Source organism: Cydia amplana, chromosome 10, assembly GCF_948474715.1.
Source record: "Cydia amplana chromosome 10, ilCydAmpl1.1, whole genome shotgun sequence".
Taxonomy (NCBI): domain Eukaryota; kingdom Metazoa; phylum Arthropoda; class Insecta; order Lepidoptera; family Tortricidae; genus Cydia; species Cydia amplana.
Window position 1 is genome coordinate 7412676 of NC_086078.1, and position 19183 is coordinate 7431858.

General features: G+C 37.4%; 3 protein-coding genes and 1 long non-coding RNA gene across 4 annotated transcripts in view; 2 read left to right on the forward strand and 2 right to left on the reverse strand.

Annotated features, from left to right (window-relative positions):
• The window catches only part of LOC134651346 (organic cation transporter protein), a 499346-nt gene that overhangs the window by 299683 nt on the left and 180480 nt on the right, over positions 1 to 19183 (reverse strand). The window lies entirely within an intron of this gene.
• On the reverse strand, positions 3844 to 5519 carry LOC134651798 (aminoacyl tRNA synthase complex-interacting multifunctional protein 1). The gene is made up of 3 exons (XM_063506908.1): positions 5355 to 5519; positions 4278 to 4766; positions 3844 to 4192 (listed from the first exon to the last, which is right to left on the reverse strand). Exons 1-3 carry the CDS (start codon positions 5457 to 5459, stop codon positions 3905 to 3907), a joined length of 882 nt encoding a protein of 293 aa, XP_063362978.1. The 5' UTR covers positions 5460 to 5519; the 3' UTR covers positions 3844 to 3904.
• Positions 6348 to 13087, forward strand: LOC134651799 (polycomb protein Scm). The gene is made up of 5 exons (XM_063506909.1): positions 6348 to 7594; positions 7920 to 8214; positions 9101 to 9313; positions 10478 to 10696; positions 12727 to 13087. Exons 1-5 carry the CDS (start codon positions 6543 to 6545, stop codon positions 12859 to 12861), a joined length of 1914 nt encoding a protein of 637 aa, XP_063362979.1. The 5' UTR covers positions 6348 to 6542; the 3' UTR covers positions 12862 to 13087.
• On the forward strand, positions 13629 to 15276 carry LOC134651800 (uncharacterized). The gene is made up of 2 exons (XR_010097138.1): positions 13629 to 14400; positions 14512 to 15276. It is a non-coding gene; the product is annotated as an uncharacterized LOC134651800 (long non-coding RNA).

Consider the following 19183-nt stretch of genomic DNA (forward strand, 5'->3'; position numbering starts at 1 on the left):
TTTCAAGCGTATTTTGGGCCCCGCCACACACGCGTCTTTTAAAAAAAAATTTTTCACCTCAGCAGCTGGAACAAGGGTACTTTGCTACTTAAAAACAGTGAGATTTTGGTCACTCAGTGAGCAGAATGCGATTTGGCTCACTGTTTTTAAGTAGCAAAGTACCCTTGTTCGAGCTGCTGAGGTGAAAACTTAATTGTTGGTATATCTTAAGAAAACATGAGTGAATAGAGGTAAGTGATGAAGAAGGAATACATTTTTCGGGTTCTCTAATATGTTCTCACTGTTGAGGTGAAAAGTTTTGTGAACTACACGAGATCAAAGTTATTTACATCTCGTGCGCTTTTGAGTCCCTTACTACGCTCAAGATTCTAAATTAGATTCACTCGCTACGCTCGTGAATCTAGTATAGAATCTTTCGCTTGCACGGGACTCAAAATAAGCACTCGAAGAAATATCAAACTTTGATCTCTTGTTGTACAAATAACTATTTCTCATTTGCCATTTTGGCGCCCCCCTTGCCATCCGGCGCATAGAGCGGCCGCTCCACTCGCTCTACCCTGCCCTACCCTGGTAGGGGAGCCCAAGAGGGGATTTTTGTGTTTACTCGAGCGCGTCAGATTAAGATATGAATTACATCTTGCTACCCCGTGTAGTCTACCTTTACCCCTTTTAGCCATCTATGTTGAGCCCTTGGTTGGTAGGGGGTTCAACAAATTGTTAAGCAGATTGTGGATTTGGCCATATTAGTCCAAATTAACGCTATAATTGTGCTATTACTAAAGCTGATAATTATTTGCACGCATTTCCTTAATCTGACGGTTACAACTTGGAGGATATAATCAAACGGAGACGCCATGTCTGTAATTTTCTGTACAAAACAGTCTGCCGATTTTTGCGGGGGAGGGGAACGTCAAATGTATGCGTAACGTAAAAATAGCCATGTCAGATAAACGTCAGTCCATACATTGTGTATGACCGTTGGCCGCCTATTTTCGACAGAGGGGAAAGCCCGTTAATGGCTACTCCGTTTAGTTGTATCCTCCAAGGGTTACAATGTCAAAATTAGGCGTCAAAGTTGTGTTCGTCAGATTAAGAAAATGCCTACAAATAAGTGTTATATTAAGTTATAGAAAAAAATATAGCATTAAAGTGGACAAAAACGACCAAACCCACAAACTGCTTAACGATTTTTTAACCCTCCACCAACCTCCCGAAATTTAAAAAGATTTGTAGACGCTTTCCGGCTCGCTGAAAAAAAAACTTTATATAACTTTTTTTCTTCTTATCATCTAATATTTCGATTCCAATAGGTCTGTATGACGCTCGAGTAAATCCCGATTTAGCATCGTGGGCTCCCCTACTACTAGATCCGCGCCTGGCTATAGTTATTGGCCACTCCTAACAAATCAGAAAAAAATGCTAATAACTAAAGCAGTCACCCGACAATGCCTACATTGACGATTCGGAATAAAGACGTTGATGGACATTTATAACTTGGCTAGTCCATGTTTTGTCTTTGTAAGAGCAAAAACAGTTATGAATATAATAAAAACAGTCATAATATCTAAATACTAGTTATATATTGTCTTGAATTATTTTTTTAATTGTAGGATTAAGAATTATACATACTTGATGGATTATATTTTATAACTACTGGTGATGGTTACGTTTTAAGAAAAAATCAATGTGTAGGTAATACGTAAATATCAGTCATGAATGGTATTAATTTTGTAAATTTAATGTTCTACTGTCTATCGATGTTTATTGTCGATGTTTTAGGTTTTCTAATTACTTATATTGGATCTTGTACCAAAGATATGTCATAGTCAATGGGTTTAACAATTATCGGACCTCCCAAGTATGTATGAAATGCTACGAAGGGTTGTAATGCTACAAGGGCCCACTGAAAAAAATATATAGTGACTAAGTATCTACATAAAGCTATAACATTGTTATGGCCAATATAAACTTGAATGTATGTATTATGTTATAGTAGCTATCACAATATACGTTAAGAAAGTAAATGAATGTTACTGTGGTCATAAAAACATTTCATTGGAATTTAAAATTAACTGAAGTAAGACAGTATTTTATGTTTTAAATGGTTTGCTGTTTGTACTGCTGCTTAACACCATTATTCATAAAACTTTAATAGCCTCAATTAGTTAATTTGAGTTTTATCCCTTTTCTTACATATGTACTTGTCAAATGACTCGATTAAGACAAACGATTGTTAGCTAATTGAGGCTTGTACGCATTTATGAATAAGGGCGTAATACATTAATACTTAAAATGTCATGTGTCGGTATGTACACCAATTTAGATATGCTAAATGAATAACGAGTCATCATTTATCAACTCAAGGAATTGATTCAAAATATTAATAGGCAAATTGTAGGTATTTTTAATATTAAGAAAGTTTAAAAAGAAAAGCACTATAGAGATGCTACAGTGTCACAAAGTATAAGAATAAGTCATTTATTACATATCTCAAGCACATTTTTCTATTCCTTGTGATTAGATAACATTTAAACACAAATTATGTATGTATTAATAACAGTCTGTTTTCAAAACCTAATCTTATATTTCATTATTATATTAGTTTGGCGCAGATTAATCTAGGGCATGCCTACGTTCATGTTCCTATTTTAAAACCACAGATTTGGAATTGCAGCTTGCCAAAAATATACATCAACGGTGGTGCTAGTGCTAGCATGTAGTACGCCGTGCGACATGTTTTTATTACAACCTGTGTAAATAATTGTTGAATAGAGTAAGTACAAATGATCAATGTACTTAATATAAAATATGAACATAATGATGTTCCAAAAAATGTTATTTATCTAAACTGGGATGCACACTTGTTGAGTAATTCTAAATAAATATTTTCTTACTGGACATGGTCTAAATACTAAATTAGCTATTTCTATGGTACTTACAATATTTCAATCATGTACAACCACGTAAACGTTCGCTATTTACAGTAGAAAGCTATTATGCACATGTTTCTTAATAATAAGTAGATACAAATGCAAGACAGTCTAAGCTTTATAAAATGTAACTAGTGCATAGACACTGACTGTTAATAGTAACAGACGAACATTTCAGAAGGAGCTTATTTGATAAGTTGCTGGTGTTAAAATGACAATATGTATTATGCAGTCCAGTCAATGAATGATTTGTTTGTATGTTTCCATAATTATTAAATAAAATAAAAATGTCTAAAAGTTCCTCATAGAGAAAACTCTGCTTGTTGCTGCATAAAAAATCTTCATTGACTGGGCTAAAGTTTTACTGGTGCATTTAATGCTGCTATTTCTTTATGTATTCTAATTGAAAACACGCCAATTTAAATCTAGAAATGGGTTAGTTTTGTACCTAATAACGTAATAACTGTGGGTTAGTTTTATTACCTGATAACTAACAGTTAAGGATTAATTCTGTAAGCAAAAAAAATTGATGAAGTAATTATGAGATCGTGTTAATGTTACAACACCTCAATTGTCTATTTTTTGACATCTAGATAAAAATACAATGACCGTAAATTGTTACTTATAGGACAACTCATATTCAATTAGAGATGTAATATATTATTGTTGACATTGCTTACATTTTGTTTTATTTACTATGTTCTATAATTAGCTAGGAAGAGGTGTGTAGTATATCTTGTGTATGACACAAGTTACAGGGTGAGATGAGCTAGTTAGAGGGCCAGTTTTAGTGTCTGGTGTTCAGTGGGTTACAATTCCTTTTGCAATTTAGTATTATTCAGTTTTCAATAACAATCAAAACCTCCTAGCAATTTAATAAACGAGGATTTTTGCAAATAATTAGATAACCATATATGCTTGTTCATGTTTTATTTGAACAGTAACTTAAATATAGCACACAATAAATAAATAAACTATTTAACATGTACATCTTTCAGAGTGGCAGCAGTAACTGGTCCTTTCCCAGGAACTACAAGGGGTGTTCCTTTATAACAGGCAATTTTATCTGCATTCGTTTTAAGGTCTGGGGCACAGGTTTCAAAGATTTTCTTTTTGGGGTTCAACTGAGCTTCAGGCTCTCTTGGATAGCCCTCACATGACACCAGATCCCCAGGTACAGCTCCAGTAGGTGGGATAAGGACTTCCACCTTTTCAGGTGATGAAGCGCACATTACCATTGCTTCCGAAGTTACACCTCTCATCTAAAAATATAACAAAGTGATTAATTATTTCATAAAACTTTACAAACTGACATGTCATGTATTTGCTTTAGAAAACTTCTCTTACCTTGACTGGTTTTAAATTGCATAGTACCATAACAATCCTGTTTTGCATTTCATTAATGGGAACATGGTTTACAAGTCCAGACACAACAGTTCGAGGCTTCTCTTCCCCACAGTCAATTTGTTCAACATATAACGAATCAGCATCAGGGTGCTTATTGATATCAATGATTTTGCCAATTCGAAAGTCTAGCTTGCCAACAGTAACTGGACTATCAGCTGCTGGAGGCGCACTTGGTTTAGCTTTTTTAGAAGTGTCCTTTTCTTTTTTCTCTTTTTTTGGTGCAGGCTCACTTTCAGGTTGCACTGGTAAGTTATTAACTTTTACTGTCGAAGTTGCTAGATTTGGTAATGGAATTTGTTTTTTACCATTCAATGTTTCAAGTCTAATAAGTTCAAGTTTGGTTTTTTCTACCTTTGCAGATAGTATACCATTTTCTTGAGTAAGTTCCCTAATTTTTTCTTCAACTTTGATCTTCCTTATTTCTTCAAGCTAAAACGATACACACTGGGTCAATATTTGATATAGTTACTAGGTATTAATTAAGTTGATTCTAAATATGTAATGCCCGGTTCACATTACTCCAGTCCAGTTATCCAGCGGGCTAATCCAGTCCAGTGCTGGACTGGATCATATCGTTTACATTATTCCAGCACTGGATCATATCGTTTACATTATTCCAGCACTGGATCATATCGTTTACATTATTCCAGCACTGGACTGGATTATCCCGCTGGATTACTGGACTGGAGTAATGTGAACCGGGCATATTCCAGTCTTTTCACTGTTCAACGTTCCATCCAGCACTGGATTGCAACTGGAATGGCTGTCTACACTATTCCAGTGGCGCTGGATTGGGTGAGCTGGAATGAAAAAGTAGACGGTCTCTCCAGTCACTGGACTGGAATGCTCACTGGAATGGGTACATTCCAGTGCATTCCAGTGTCAGTTCACATTATTCCAGTAGCATTCCAGCACTGGATTGCATTGCTGGACTGGAATGCTACTGGAATAATGTGAACCGGGCATAAGGAAGTGAGCTGGAAATAGAATCAGTATTGATAGATTTATCTACAATACCTTCGACTTTAGCTCGGCAAGGCGCTTTTCTGCTGTCTCAGCATTATTTAATATTTTAGAGACTATGTTTTGCGACATGTTGCGCCTGAAAAATAAGTTTATCATGTATGAATTCCCAACTTGAGGTTCTCGATTTATTTTTATAACCTAGAAAATAAAGACTTCAGCACGTCATTAAGTACGCAGTTTGACATTTATAACGAGTATACGAGTGTATTTAGCAATGTCTCAAATAGTAAAGCTTTTTCTGCGGTCACACTTTTAAAATTGTATATGTTTGCAGATTTGATGTGGCTGGCAACACTAATGACAGTAGACGTCATGTAGACGTCATAGAAGGTAGCATCCTATAGAAGTGGTCTACGCGTGCCTCCGTGAGGGACAAAACATATAAATTCGACCAATCATAGCGTCGCATTGCGCCGCTATGATTGGTCGAATTTATTTGTTATGGTGGGCAACAAATGAATTCGACCAATCACGGTGGTCAATTTACGGTGGGGAATAAAACAAGATGCGAGACTGTGACAAGGACAAACAATAATAGCGCTTTCGCTGCTACTCCTACTGAAAGATACATAAGACTATCCCGTTCGGTCAGTTATCCCCACCACTCATGCCCAATCCAGTTATACTAGATTCATGTGTAGACGTACATTTACACAACAGTGATACCCTCGCATCTTGATGAAAATAAGATAAAAAATCAATTGGACAATGCTCAAAATTGCATAAAAATATAATATTCTTCTTATAATATATAAAAAATATTTTTGTTACCGTAATGTGAGCTAAGAATTAATTATTTATTAACGTAGAAGTTCCGCTAAATATACGATCCAATGATTAACTGATAAATATACATATTGTGTTACATAATTTATTGCAATAATTAATGAAGTCATATTAAATTAACCTTTCACGAATACAATGGCATGAATATGGTATGAAAAAATTATAAAAGCTTGTGTATGTGCGATTGTATTTTTTTTTCCTGGCTACTTTGAAAAAGGTCTATCATGGCCGTTTGTAGAACGGCGTCATAAATAGTATCTGTTTATTTGTGCGAAATAGTGATTTCTCCAAATTATACTGTTTTTCTGTGGCAAGAATTGATATCATGTGATTAGTGATATATTATAAAGCTGCGAATGTGCGATAATGTATTGAAAATCATATCGCGTAACGATGTCAAACAATACAGTTGGCTCATCGGGGCCAGCTCCCGGCAAAATACGTGGACCTGGAAGACCACCAAAACGCACCTGCACTTGGTGCGCTGAAAGTAAGACGCCTCTCAAGTACGTTTGGCCGACTGAAAATAGTAAAAAAGAGTTTTGTTCGGAAACGTGTCTATCAGAATTCAGGCAAGCGTACAGCAAAGGTGCCTGCCTTCATTGCGATACGGTTATTCGAGGTAATGCTCCCTCGAACAGTAAGAACTTTTGTTCTACGTACTGTTTAAATAAATATCAAAAGAAAAATGAAAAACGGACGACCTCTCCTCACTCCGGCAACGGAGCCAACGGCTCCGAAAATCATTCTAATAACAACACAACTGGAACTTTCTATGATATTTACCAGACTTTCGATTGGGCGGAATATATGAAAGAGACCAATAGTACGGCCGCGCCGCAGGAATGTTTCAAACAAGCAGCAGTGCCACCTGACAATGATTTCAAAATCAATATGAAGCTGGAGGCTTTGGATCCGCGCAACTTGACATCGACGTGTATCGCGAGCGTAGTCGGCGTGCTCGGGCCGCGGCTGCGGCTGCGGCTCGACGGCAGCGACAACAAGAACGACTTCTGGCGGCTCGTGGACGCGGGCGACATACACCCAATTGGACATTGTGAGAAAAATGAAGGCATGCTGCAACCTCCACTAGGTTTTCGAATGAACGCAAGCAGCTGGCCAATGTTTTTGCTCAAAACACTGAATGGGGCAGAAATGGCCCCAGCAAAGGTGTTCCAACCTGAGCCTCCAACTCCCAAGTCAAATCTGTTTGTAGTTGGACAGAAGCTAGAAGCAGTAGATAAAAAAAATCCTCAGCTCATTTGCTGTGCAACAATAGGGGCTGTGAGAAATGACCAGATTCATGTTAACTTTGATGGCTGGAGAGGAGCATTTGATTACTGGTGTAAATATGATTCAAGAGATATATTCCCTGTTGGCTGGTGTGCCAGGGCTGGCCATCCATTGCAGCCACCAGGGCAGAAAAGTGCTACTACACCATCCAGGTAGGTATTTAAACATTATTAGATCATAACTGACTCAGTAGTGTTGTGCCAATCCTTTTAACATATTCAAATAAGATAAAAATACCTAAAAAAAGTATATTCTAATAAAAACTTATGGGAGATTTTTAATTTTTAGCCTATTGAAAATCTTAATGATTCTCAATGGTTGATTTTTCTTGATTTTTAATTTTTAGTCTTACTGCCATTAGTTTCTGATGTAGGTAATCTATTACCCATTCCATTATGTGGAGTAGGAAGTCTGGGTTCAGGAGTCCACAGCTTGGATATGATCATTAATAATTAAACTTGTTTGTGCATTTTTCAGGTTTAAGTTCCGAACCAGTGGAATACCAAATCCAGCCTTACCAGAAGGTGGCTCCACTGGGGCTGGTAATTCTACTACTATCACATCAACACCTGCGGCAACTGTGAGGTTGCATATCCGCAGTGGCTGCTCCGGGGGCAGCAGTTCCTTGCCCAGTGTGATCTCAGGCTCCGGGCCCTCCGGGGCTGCAGAGGCTTTAGCTAAAGACTTGCTTAGTGTTCATCCTGACCCTCAGAGGTTGACACGGGCTATACTTACAGCATCTAGTAGCTATTCAAATATAAATAATGTACAGGTAATTATTTTTCTTAGTAACATTAATTATACATGAGAAAGCTACTTTACATAAAACATGGGACCATTAATTAAAAGATATAATATTAATCATCTATAATCATCAATATGTATAATAAAAGAAAGTATACAATTTGCCTGCCGCAAAACTCAGAAATGAGCCCCGATACGATCAAGGAAGTTATATGGTGCGGTAGCCCACTACCTCCCGTCCATGAAGTTTATACCTAAACGGTGTGCATTTGAAGATATAAGGGCTGTAAGTTTCGTCCAGACCTAGACCCAGTTGTTTTGTTTTTGAATTTAGAACCTTAACTTAATACACGAAAGTTCAGAATAGATCGTGAAATATATACGTAGAAACATTTGTACCTGGTATGGTGTGTCGGGTCTCAGAGGCTAGACATTTCTAGAACAGTCCAGTACATTCGGGAGTATTCGAGAGCCTTCCACAACATTTCAGAACATTCTTTACATTCTGGAATGTTGTCGAATGTTCGAGAACATCCCAGATCATTATGGAATATTCCAGAACCATCTCTAATGTTTTGAAATATGCTGGAATATTGTGGGCGTATTGTGGGGGTGGGTATTTTTTTTACAACTACCACACAATCACATGTCAACTCTCTGAGCGAAGCCGGGTACCTCAGCTTTTACATTAAAATGTATATTTAAATAAAAATTGGCCATATATACTAGAAACAGAAGAACTCAAAATTCATATTTAACTTATCTTAAAAGATTAATTAGCACACTATCAAAAATTGTAAGGAGGTGGTATAGTAACAACAAGTAACCTAAAAATTTAATTATATAAGAGGGAATTAGTACCATCTGATTCATATTGGAACATTTAAAAATAATTCTACTTCATCCATTTTCAGGTTTCAACAGGGAGTAAGAATTACACAGTAAAAGTGCCATCAGAACTAACAACTGACGAGTTGAAGAATTGGCTCAAAGCTGTGTGCGAGGGACTGAACTGTTGCTTGGGGATGATAGAGATTGATTCAGGAGATGCTGCGGGCCGGTCCTGCCAGCTGTGTGGAGAGTCCCATTCAGAGAGTGTTTCTACAGCCGTCAAGAGGACTACAAGTGTAAGTCTAATTTAGGAATTATCAACACAAAGTTGTGTCAACTGTAGAAGAGACAAAGTTGTGTTTAGTATTTTGGAGTTTGAATTGCATTGGTAAACTTTTGCGGACAAACAATGAGGACATATTATGTTCAATTTTAATGTCATGTAGAACGCCTGCTGGGACCCGTTTACAGGTGCAACAATATGCAATTTTATTCTTATTAATTTATTACATACCTAATCGCAGTTAAGTGGGTAGAAATGGAGCAATATATTGCAAAAAGTAAAAATTAAAAATATTCAAGATTTCTTGGTCAAAATTAAAACATGACGGTTTCAATTCTTGAGGCTACTAATATTAGACCTTACATTCGTTCTAGGATCGCGACGTGGTCGCCATGGCCGAAATAGGTCCGAAGGATCGTCATCATCTTTCTCATTAAACACTATGATATTCAAATCTCACAACGTTTTCTCCTACTCCATCAGTACTGCTACATCTATTGTCAAGTAGCAGTACTGATAGTTTTGCTACTCGATGCTAGATTTATGAAAATGAAAATGAAAAATGATTTATCTAGGCATCAAAAATGCAGCTTATTACATAGTGGAAGGGTATTACATTTTTAGGAGTAAGTATTCTATTGTTAGACAGCCTAGGAATAGTGTCCTGAGCCCTAAACTAGGTAAACCTGTCTTATAGGGATCAGGGAATAAACCACCGCTACTTCTAGCAATGCAGGTTGGTTGTGAAGTATACACATGTTAAAAATATTATACCTAAGGTCTGATCGCTTACATATGTACTATACGTACCTATACAATGCAACATTTATGGCAACAATTTTTATAGTTTAATAAGGATTTAGACACTGAAATTAATAGTCTGAACTGATGTATGGAGTGAGCACTCTTTGTCTTACTATATTTCTCTATGGTCTCGGCAATAAGGCAGCCCCTCCACTACGCTCTCTACGCGCGAACTTGTTCCCCAGCCTAAAGCCCTTGCTACACGGTCGCCGACAAGCCCCTCAGACCGCGTGGCCTTGGTCTGGACGGACCGTGTAGACAGTTGTTTCCAATAAAATTTGACCAAAACTGACCAAGGACAGACCAAGGTCAGACGGTTAGAAGGCTTGTCGGCGACCGTGTAGCGAGGGCTTAATAATAAGTTGGGTTGCAGGAGTCGGGTTCTGGCTCGGGCGGCAGCGGCGGCAAGCTGGCGCGCGTGTCGGCGGAGCGGACGGAGGGCGTGGCGTCGTCCACGACGGGCAGCGCGGCCGCGCCGCCGCCGCCCGCCGCCGCCGCCGCGCCGCCCGACTGGTCCGTGGAGGACGTCATCGGCTTCATCGCCGCCGCCGACCCCGCGCTCGCCGCGCACGCCGACCTCTTCCGGAAACATGTGAGTGCCGGGCCGTCAATCATATTATACTAGTAGTTCGCCCCGAACTGAGAACTCGCGGTTCGATAAAATGTTAGATCATTATTTTAAAATTGTAAATTTAAAAACTATAGGTACCTATTATAAATGTGTAAGCCGAGCACTTTCATTTGATACCAAATTCGACCATACTTTCTTGCAAAAAAGATGACCAGAATAGCAAGACCCCTCACAAATAGCTTTTTAGCCTTCTAAGCTCTTCTAGCTCAATAACCCCTTGATCGAGCCTGCTCATAATTTAATGACTAAAATATAATGTCCTCAACTACACGTTTACCCAATTTAATTTAAATTAGAACAAATTTACTTAAGTTATTGTGTATCAAACTATCCTCTGATAGTTCAGCTTAAAAACATCGAAATGCCGGGACGTGCCCCTAGCCAGCCGTGTGCTCCAAGTTGAATGTAAGAACTTCACTTCGCTTCGCTCGCTCGTTCGATAACCATAGATAGGTTATACTCATACTTGAGGAGCACAAAAAATACTTCCATATTTATGTATGTGCCTACGAAGAAATCTGTTATTTTTGATTAATTTTCTCATTCCATCCATCTTTGTCATACTCGTTGTTAAACAAAAGGTCGTCTCTTTCTCTTTCGGTGTGCGGGAGCTCGTCAGCACGTGCACATTTCTCGCTTGTCCAGCCACGACTAAAGGCAACTTGTCCAATTTGTCACAAGTTAAGCGCTTCAATTTTGGAACGCCTATAACCTATCTTGAGTTATAAATCATTGCGTGCCGTTACACTATCGGCCTGGTTTCCGAGCCCTAACACCCCAGTCCGCTCTCGGAGTACCCGACAGGCGTGAGTTACGCAGAATTGGGCAGAGGGGCGGGGCGTTCTCTTGTGTCTGCGGCCGAGATCCTTTTTGGGGCACTGAACAAACACACAGGTGATGTGAGTCAGTACTTCCGACAGAAATTTAGATTTAGGAATAAACGGGTTGTTTCTACAAAAAGTGACTGGGGTAGAACTACGTAGTGTTTTTTTTTTTTTTTTTAATACCGCATCGGTGGCAAACAAGCATACGGGCCGCCTGATGGTAAGCAGTCACCGTAGCCTATGGACGCCTGCAACTCCAGAGGTGTTACATGCGCGTTGCCGACCTTTTTAAAAACCTGTACACTCCTTTTTTGAAGAACCCCATACTGTAGACCCTCGGGGAAACCTCGGAAGGGAGCTCATTCCACAGCCGGAGCGTCCGCGGGAGGAAATTCCTCTTAAACCGCACAGTACGCGACCATTTAGGTTCTAGGGTGTGTGGATGAACACCCTGCCGATGGCGAGCGGTGCGGTGATAGAAAGCTGCCGTTGGCATCATGTCAAACAATTCTTCAGAGCACAGCCCATTGTACAAGCGGTAGAACACACATAAGGAGGCAAGGTCTCTCCTCAGACCTAAAGGTTCAATACCGCTTGTGAGTTTGGGATCATCGACGATTCGTACAGCGCGCCTTTGGATTGAGTCGAAGGGTCCAAGCTGGCATCCAGGTGCTCCTGCCCAAAGGTGACAGCAGTACTCCAGTGTGACTCGCGGCTTAGTATTTACAAGTATAATTGCGTTATGTGTGCCGACCGCGAGTCTGCGATTTACAATGCGAGTCTGCGATTGTAAGGTAGTGCGCATGCCTAAAGCAAAGATGCGTGCGCCGTGAAAAAAAATCATGATTTACATCATGCAGTTTAAAATATGAAGGAGGATTTATTTCGAACAGAAATGCGTAACTTCGGCATGTAAGACTAGTTGTTGTTGGCTTCCTAGTATTTTCAGAATTATAAAAGTAAGTATAAGAGTAAATTTGGGGACCCTGTTGGATTCTCCATTTACCACAGGTTTGCCTGACAAATGAAAGATTTTTAATTCATTATATATAGTATGTGATACTTATAAAAGTTATAAATAAAGCAAACAGACTTAGGTTTTTATGTAGAGTAGTTGTTGTTGGAGTGTGTAAAGTTATTAAGTCTTAATCATTTCAATTGTTTCAGGAAATCGATGGAAAGGCGTTACTACTTCTCAATTCAGACATGATGATGAAGTATATGGGTTTAAAGCTTGGCCCGGCCCTAAAAATCTGTAATTTAGTATCGAAAATAAAAAATCGCCGGCATTATAGCAACTAGACTTACAATAAGCCACTCTTAGAGTTTGAAACTATGAGTTTCCTAAGTTTTATTAGTATTAAGTACTTACATGCATTTGAACTATAAATGCTTTGCCTAAAGTTTCAGTTTCACCTGAATCTCAGCATTTTAAATTATCTTGTGTAGATGTAAAAGACATTGCTGCTACGAGATTATAGTGACAGATATATAAGGGTTTTTTGTTGATAACTTATATTACAAATTTTATATTAAAGGAAAAAATGGAAAAATTACGCTTCCGGCAGGACTTGAACCCGCAACCTCCGCAATCCGTGCGTTAGCTCTGCCAATTGAGCTACGGAAGCCTACCAGAATGGAAAAATGGAAAAATTCGCAAGATTCTGGTAGGCTTCCGTAGCTCAATTGGCAGAGCTAACGCACGGATTGCGGAGGTTGCGGGTTCAAGTCCTGCCGGAAGCGTAATTTTTCGATTTTTTCCTTTAATATAAAATTTGGAATATCGCTCGCAGACGTAATCTGCATGTTTAAAAAAAAAAAACATATTACACTTAAACTGTTTAGACGACAACGGTTTCACTCACTTGAATTTTTAGTCGCTATTGGCGACATGTTTCGGGCCCTTCGGAGGTCCTTCTTCAGGCTCGAGTGCTCGCGGCGACTGCAACTCGTGCACTGATCGCGCATTGATCGTGTTCAAGTGAGTGAAACCGTTGTCGTCTAAACAGTTTAAAATATGTCTCACGAAAGTTTAATATCGAGTATATTACACTTGTTTAATTGAAAATTATGTTACACATAAAGCAAGATTTGATGAACTGTAAAGGCCTTATCACACAAAAAAATATTGATAGGTTATTCTTAGCTTCTTTGCTGTAGAATCTCCAGGCAAAAAGTGTGTTCGGGTCTTTACATAGTTATTTTATGGATGAAAACATTTGTTATTAATTACTTTGAAAAAATAATTTCTAAGTAGGTATCATTGGATAATTTACATTTATTTTGTGAATTTATCTATTTAGTCATGTATATAAATGAGTTAAATTAAATGCATTTAATGTAGTTAGTACTCACCTTGCATAATCAAAAGATGTATTGCAATGTTTAATATTTCTGACTATTAGGTACTTGAAATTGTATATACTAACTGTTATGTTATTGGACTTATTGGCTAGTCGAGTGTACCTATGCTATTTGCCAGAATCATAGTTCATGCAGATTTTCAAATTCAGTAATACAGTGTACAGAAATTTTATTGTAGATTAGGGTCTTAGTGCCTTTCACCATTTAGGTGTGTTTAAAGATATCCACAATGTTAACGATGGGAATTAAAGACATGTAAGCGCTCAAGGACACCAATAAATATAGCTGTGATTTAATAATACAAATGCAGAATTTTTCAATATACTTATTGTGTCAAATAATGTCGCTTCCAATGTTGACCTAGCGCCTGTATTACTTTATGTTCCTTCCCGATATCATAACTAGAATATAAATAACATAATAGTATTTTAAATTTAAACTGTCGTAAGTCACACTGACAGTGTTTAACTATGTACAGTCGCCATCAGATATATCGGAGCGGCCAAGGCGCTCACAAATATCTGAACACGCCTGTATTGTCATGGCACTAAAGTGCGTGTTCAGATATTTTTAGCGACTGTCGTACAGTTTATGAAGTTGCGCGTCGCGGTGACGAAAAGGTCGCTCTAAAAGTTCGGAATTTGACACTGTAGTAGTGAAATAGTAAAAGTGAATACCTACCTAAAGCTATGCTTTGTATATCTATGATATTTAATTATAATTTGCCATTTTGAAGTTGTAATTAACATTAATATTTAAATATTTCACCATGTGATATTTCCATGTTATCTGTTATCGTGATAAATGATTAATAATATTAGAATATGTTGATTTATTCATTACGTGATGTATACTTTTTAAGTTTTGTCATGACATGATAACTACTAAGCTGGAAAATTTATATAAGTATAAAGCCTGTACTGTTGTTGTGTATATATATATTTGGTAATATAATGTTATTTTCCCGGCGTGTCGAAAGTGTAGTAGAAGTCCGATTTATTTTAAGATACCTAGGTATTTCCTTTATTATACTTTTTAATGGGCAATTGAAAGTATATGTTTGTGATATCCGCGTCGACTGAGTAAACGTCCTATTTGGTTTATAAAGCTCATCATAAATCATAACTGTAGGTAACTAGAAAAGCAATAAAATTATCCATATATAACTCAAGGTATTGGGTGTTTGCCTACGATTGTGTGTATATATTAGGACACCGTGTGAAACCATAGAAATTGATGAAATCTCGAGGCAAATTCTTTTACATATTTTATTACAGTAGAAACTAAAATTATTTTATGTACATAAGCGCATTAAAAACAACATTGTATAAATAAATAAATCTAAAGTGCGAATATTTTTTCTATTTACTTACTCTTCAACCATCACATCAACCTGCATGAAACAAATTATGGATGTTTAAGTTTATTAGAACACTGAATGGTGAGTTATTAACTTTTATTATCACGGGTGACATTAAAAATAATCACTTTGTTGTTTTCTTTCTATTTACATTAAGTGTTATTTTATCCAAAGTCACCCCATACCACAGCCGCAGCATAGTTTTACGAAAAATTATAATAGTGGGCAAAATAGATACGTTTAAAAATTGATACGGAAGTTACAGTGACATGGCCATCAGTTTTAATTTGGTCCAATTAAACTGGCAAAAAACACGTGCCTGGTTGAATTGAATCTACGTTTATACTACGCTTTATAATTTACGTTTTCAAAGTGTATGTTCCATGTGTTTGCGCTGTTTTAATAACATGGGGTTTCGACACCTCCACCATCAAACCACATCGCATCACCCTTCACGCATTTATAAACATTACATTAAACACCCTATTACAAGTAGAACTAGACTAGACCAATCCGTGATTACTATAGAGTGTAGGTAGTTACTGTATACCTAATCGTTTTCGAAATAATTAGTGTCGCGTGTTGCACAACACAATATGTATAGGTACATAGGTACTAATATACCTACCCTACAGTCGATTGCAAACATATTACATTTTTAACTTTTCATTGTTAAAGAAATACATTTCATTGTAGCTGGATGTTGTAAATAGGTACAATAAACCGTGTTTATCCTCGGAATTTGTCAATGACCACGCTTGAAAGGTACACTCAAAAGCAAGAAAAAAGGTTTTTCTTTTTAGGAAGGTTCTATAAAGAATGACCCCTTTATTTGCTAATGACTGGAGTTTTTTTAAGGTCTATCTATATCTACTGAAAGGTCCCAGTTTATAGAAAAATGTATTTTTGGGAGGAAACAGCAATTTTTTTTACTATTATGATCGAATTTAAACTATCGTATCGTGAGAAATTAACCTAATTTTACGGTTGAACTTACGTCACACTCACGTAGATTAGGCTAAACGCGGGCTATTTAGTAAGTATGATCTTGACGCGACTTTATCGTCAAGAGAATAAGGAGCGCGTCAAGGTAATTTTGAACACCTCGCCCGCTTAGCAACTTCTGCTGCTGACTGTACCTACCTATTACATTACAAGCGTTAAGGGAGTAAGTAGTCTAGGTACTATCTACAATTCTACATTACATATTTTAGGTACCTTCGCAGCACGAGGCGACGTGACGTGAGTTTAACCGTAAAATTAGTTTAACTAGGAATTAATGATGTTGATGATGCTAGGTATACTAAAAATGGTATGGAACGCTCATTTGTTGCTTCAGTTGCTTGCATAGAAAATGTATGGCGTATTACTTTATAGTTAAAATAAAAAACAGACCATAGTTGATAAATAGGTACCTATGTATGGTGATAAAACTGATAAATAGAGGCAGCCTGAACTTTGGTCAGACGAAGTACGTAACTATCTTTATTTTCGAAGAATTTAGTTTGTTACCTATAGTTTTTAATTAGCATTGTGTCACGGGAAGTTATCTCCCGGCATAAATTTACATTATCTTGCAATGCTTATAATTATGGTCGTAGCTACATATATTGTATATAATTATTAGATATAGCTGTTGCCGGCGACTTCGTTCGCGTGGATTTGTATGTTGGTGGTAATATTTTCTATATGAGCATAGAGCATTATGCAGCAAAAGATAGCAGTCTTCTTTTTCTTCTTCTTTGCCATGTCCTAACGGATGTCGGCGACCACCTAAAGAAGATAGCAGTAACCGTCCCACTCATTTGTTAATCATTAATAATGATTCATTATACAAAGCATGAGATTTGTCTGTCACAAACTACCTACTTATGAAGTTTCATTTCCCTAACTGAAAAATATTTTCTCGATAGAATCCCTCTCCACCCCCTTAGAAGATTTAATTTTTTTAAGAACCTAATTAAAAAAAAAATTCGCTTCCGATGCAAACTTTCAACTCTTTTTCACCGCCTTGAGAGATGAATTTTCAAATCGCTGAAATAAGTTTTCTTGTATTCTAATAATATTCCTCTTTATACAAAGACTCATGCCCGCACTCAGTGCCGCACTCACAAAAATGTTTGATTTCCATACAAACTTTCAACCCGTTTTCACCACATTGACAGATGAATTTCCAAAAACGCTAAAATTAGTTTTCTTCTTTTCAAGTTACTAGCTTAAAATAAAATTTGAAATCCATACAAACTTTCAACCCCTTTTTCACTACCTTGGGGGATGAATTTTCAAAAACGCTGAAATGAGTTTTCTTGTTTTTTAATATTATACCTTTTTACAAAGTTTCAAATTCCTAGCTTAAAATAAAACTTGTACCCCATACAACCTTTCATCCCCTTTTTATCCCCCTTAGGGGTTGCATTTTTCAATATCGTATCTCTTGTACACTTTGTAAATGCAACCTACTGTGCAAATTTCAACTTTCTAGCTTTTGTAGTTTCGTCTCTGCGTTGATGAATCAGTCAGTCAGTCAGTCAGGACACGTTTGCGTTTATATATGTCGCAGTACGATAGATAAAGCCGTTATATAGTTATAACCCTAGGGATATAATTATATATCGTAACATAGTTATACGAAAGCGATTCATTACTATCTTACTAGGAATATAACTATAATACGTCTTTAGTTTAGTGTTATAGTTATATTACTGGATTCAGTTTAGTGAAATAATTGTAGGTAGGAGTGCGGAGGTGCGGCGGAGGTATAGTTATATCCCTAGGGATATAGTTATATGCCGTAGCTATAGCAGATAGCTTGTTGAGCGCCTCATACAAACCAGTATAAGTGTGAATGTGATTTATTTTTCTTTCTTGTCTTCTCTATTACTAATGCGGATTCGATGCACCCTGAACTCTTGAATGCGTAATAGCATGTAATAGGTACCTAAGTACCTATTGTTAAAATATGTATGAAAGTACAAACAAAACTACACTTTATTTCTTACTGTGGCGTGTAGTAATCATCATGTCAGAGCAACCTAATACGTGCTTTGATATAGCTCTATTAAGTTTAATCTCTCCGGCCTTACAACAAAAGAGTTTGCCTTGCACTTGCTCGTGTATCTTACGCGTTCAAAAGGTTAATTTCATTATTTACATACATCGCATGTTTTCTCTGAAGAGCCATGTTGATTCTCACTTATAGATCGGTTTTGATAACCACAGAACGTTTAAATACCAATAGCCTGACCAGTAATATATGATAATTGTCAAGAGGGCGCTGTTATTCTCATGTATAGGGTGACAAATCAGTGTAGTATGAAAAAATTAGTTCCAATGAAATTCCGCAACATGGCGCACCCTCAATAGATCCCCTATACTTAGTATCTATCTACACGTTTTATTAATGCGGCCTTGTTCAAGTCTTCCTTGTTAAGTTAATTAACTTTAAATTACGCAAGCGCTTTCTCAATGGTCAAACCAGGAAACATCCGGCTCGAAGGACCAGGAAGGGACGGTTTTCCTTTGAATGTAACATGCCTAAGGCAATTGAAAAAAGGAAACTAAGTTACACTCCAGTACCTAGACCTAGACAATCAGCAGCGATGAACTTGATCATCGGTCATGCGGAGACGTCGGGACAAAGATTTTCTTTTTATCTCTCTTTGAACTCTACCATCTACCGAACCGAAATGTACCTAGTTATACTTCCTGACAGGACAGGAAGTTCCTGTACCTACACAGTTTATACAATAAATATTTCTGATTTCTGATTTCTGAACTTTGTAGCTAGGTCAACACTTCTTCTTCCTCGCGTTGTCCCGGCATTTTGCCACGGCTCATGGGAGCCTGGGGTCCGCTTGGCAACTAATCCCAGTAATTGGCGTGGGCACTAGTTTTACGAAA

Coding starts and splice junctions, on each gene's coding strand:
- LOC134651798 (XM_063506908.1), bottom strand. CDS start 5,459: ATGATAAACTTATTTTTCAGGCGCAACATGTCGCAAAACATAGTCTCT. Junction 4,767..5,354: donor TTGCCGAGCTAAAGTCGAAG/GTATTGTAGATA, acceptor GTATCGTTTTAG/CTTGAAGAAATAAGGAAGAT. Junction 4,193..4,277: donor GCAATTTAAAACCAGTCAAG/GTAAGAGAAGTT, acceptor TTATATTTTTAG/ATGAGAGGTGTAACTTCGGA.
- LOC134651799 (XM_063506909.1), top strand. CDS start 6,543: ATGTCAAACAATACAGTTGGCTCATCGGGGCCAGCTCCCGGCAAAATA. Junction 8,215..9,100: donor CAAATATAAATAATGTACAG/GTAATTATTTTT, acceptor ATCCATTTTCAG/GTTTCAACAGGGAGTAAGAA. Junction 10,697..12,726: donor CCGACCTCTTCCGGAAACAT/GTGAGTGCCGGG, acceptor CAATTGTTTCAG/GAAATCGATGGAAAGGCGTT.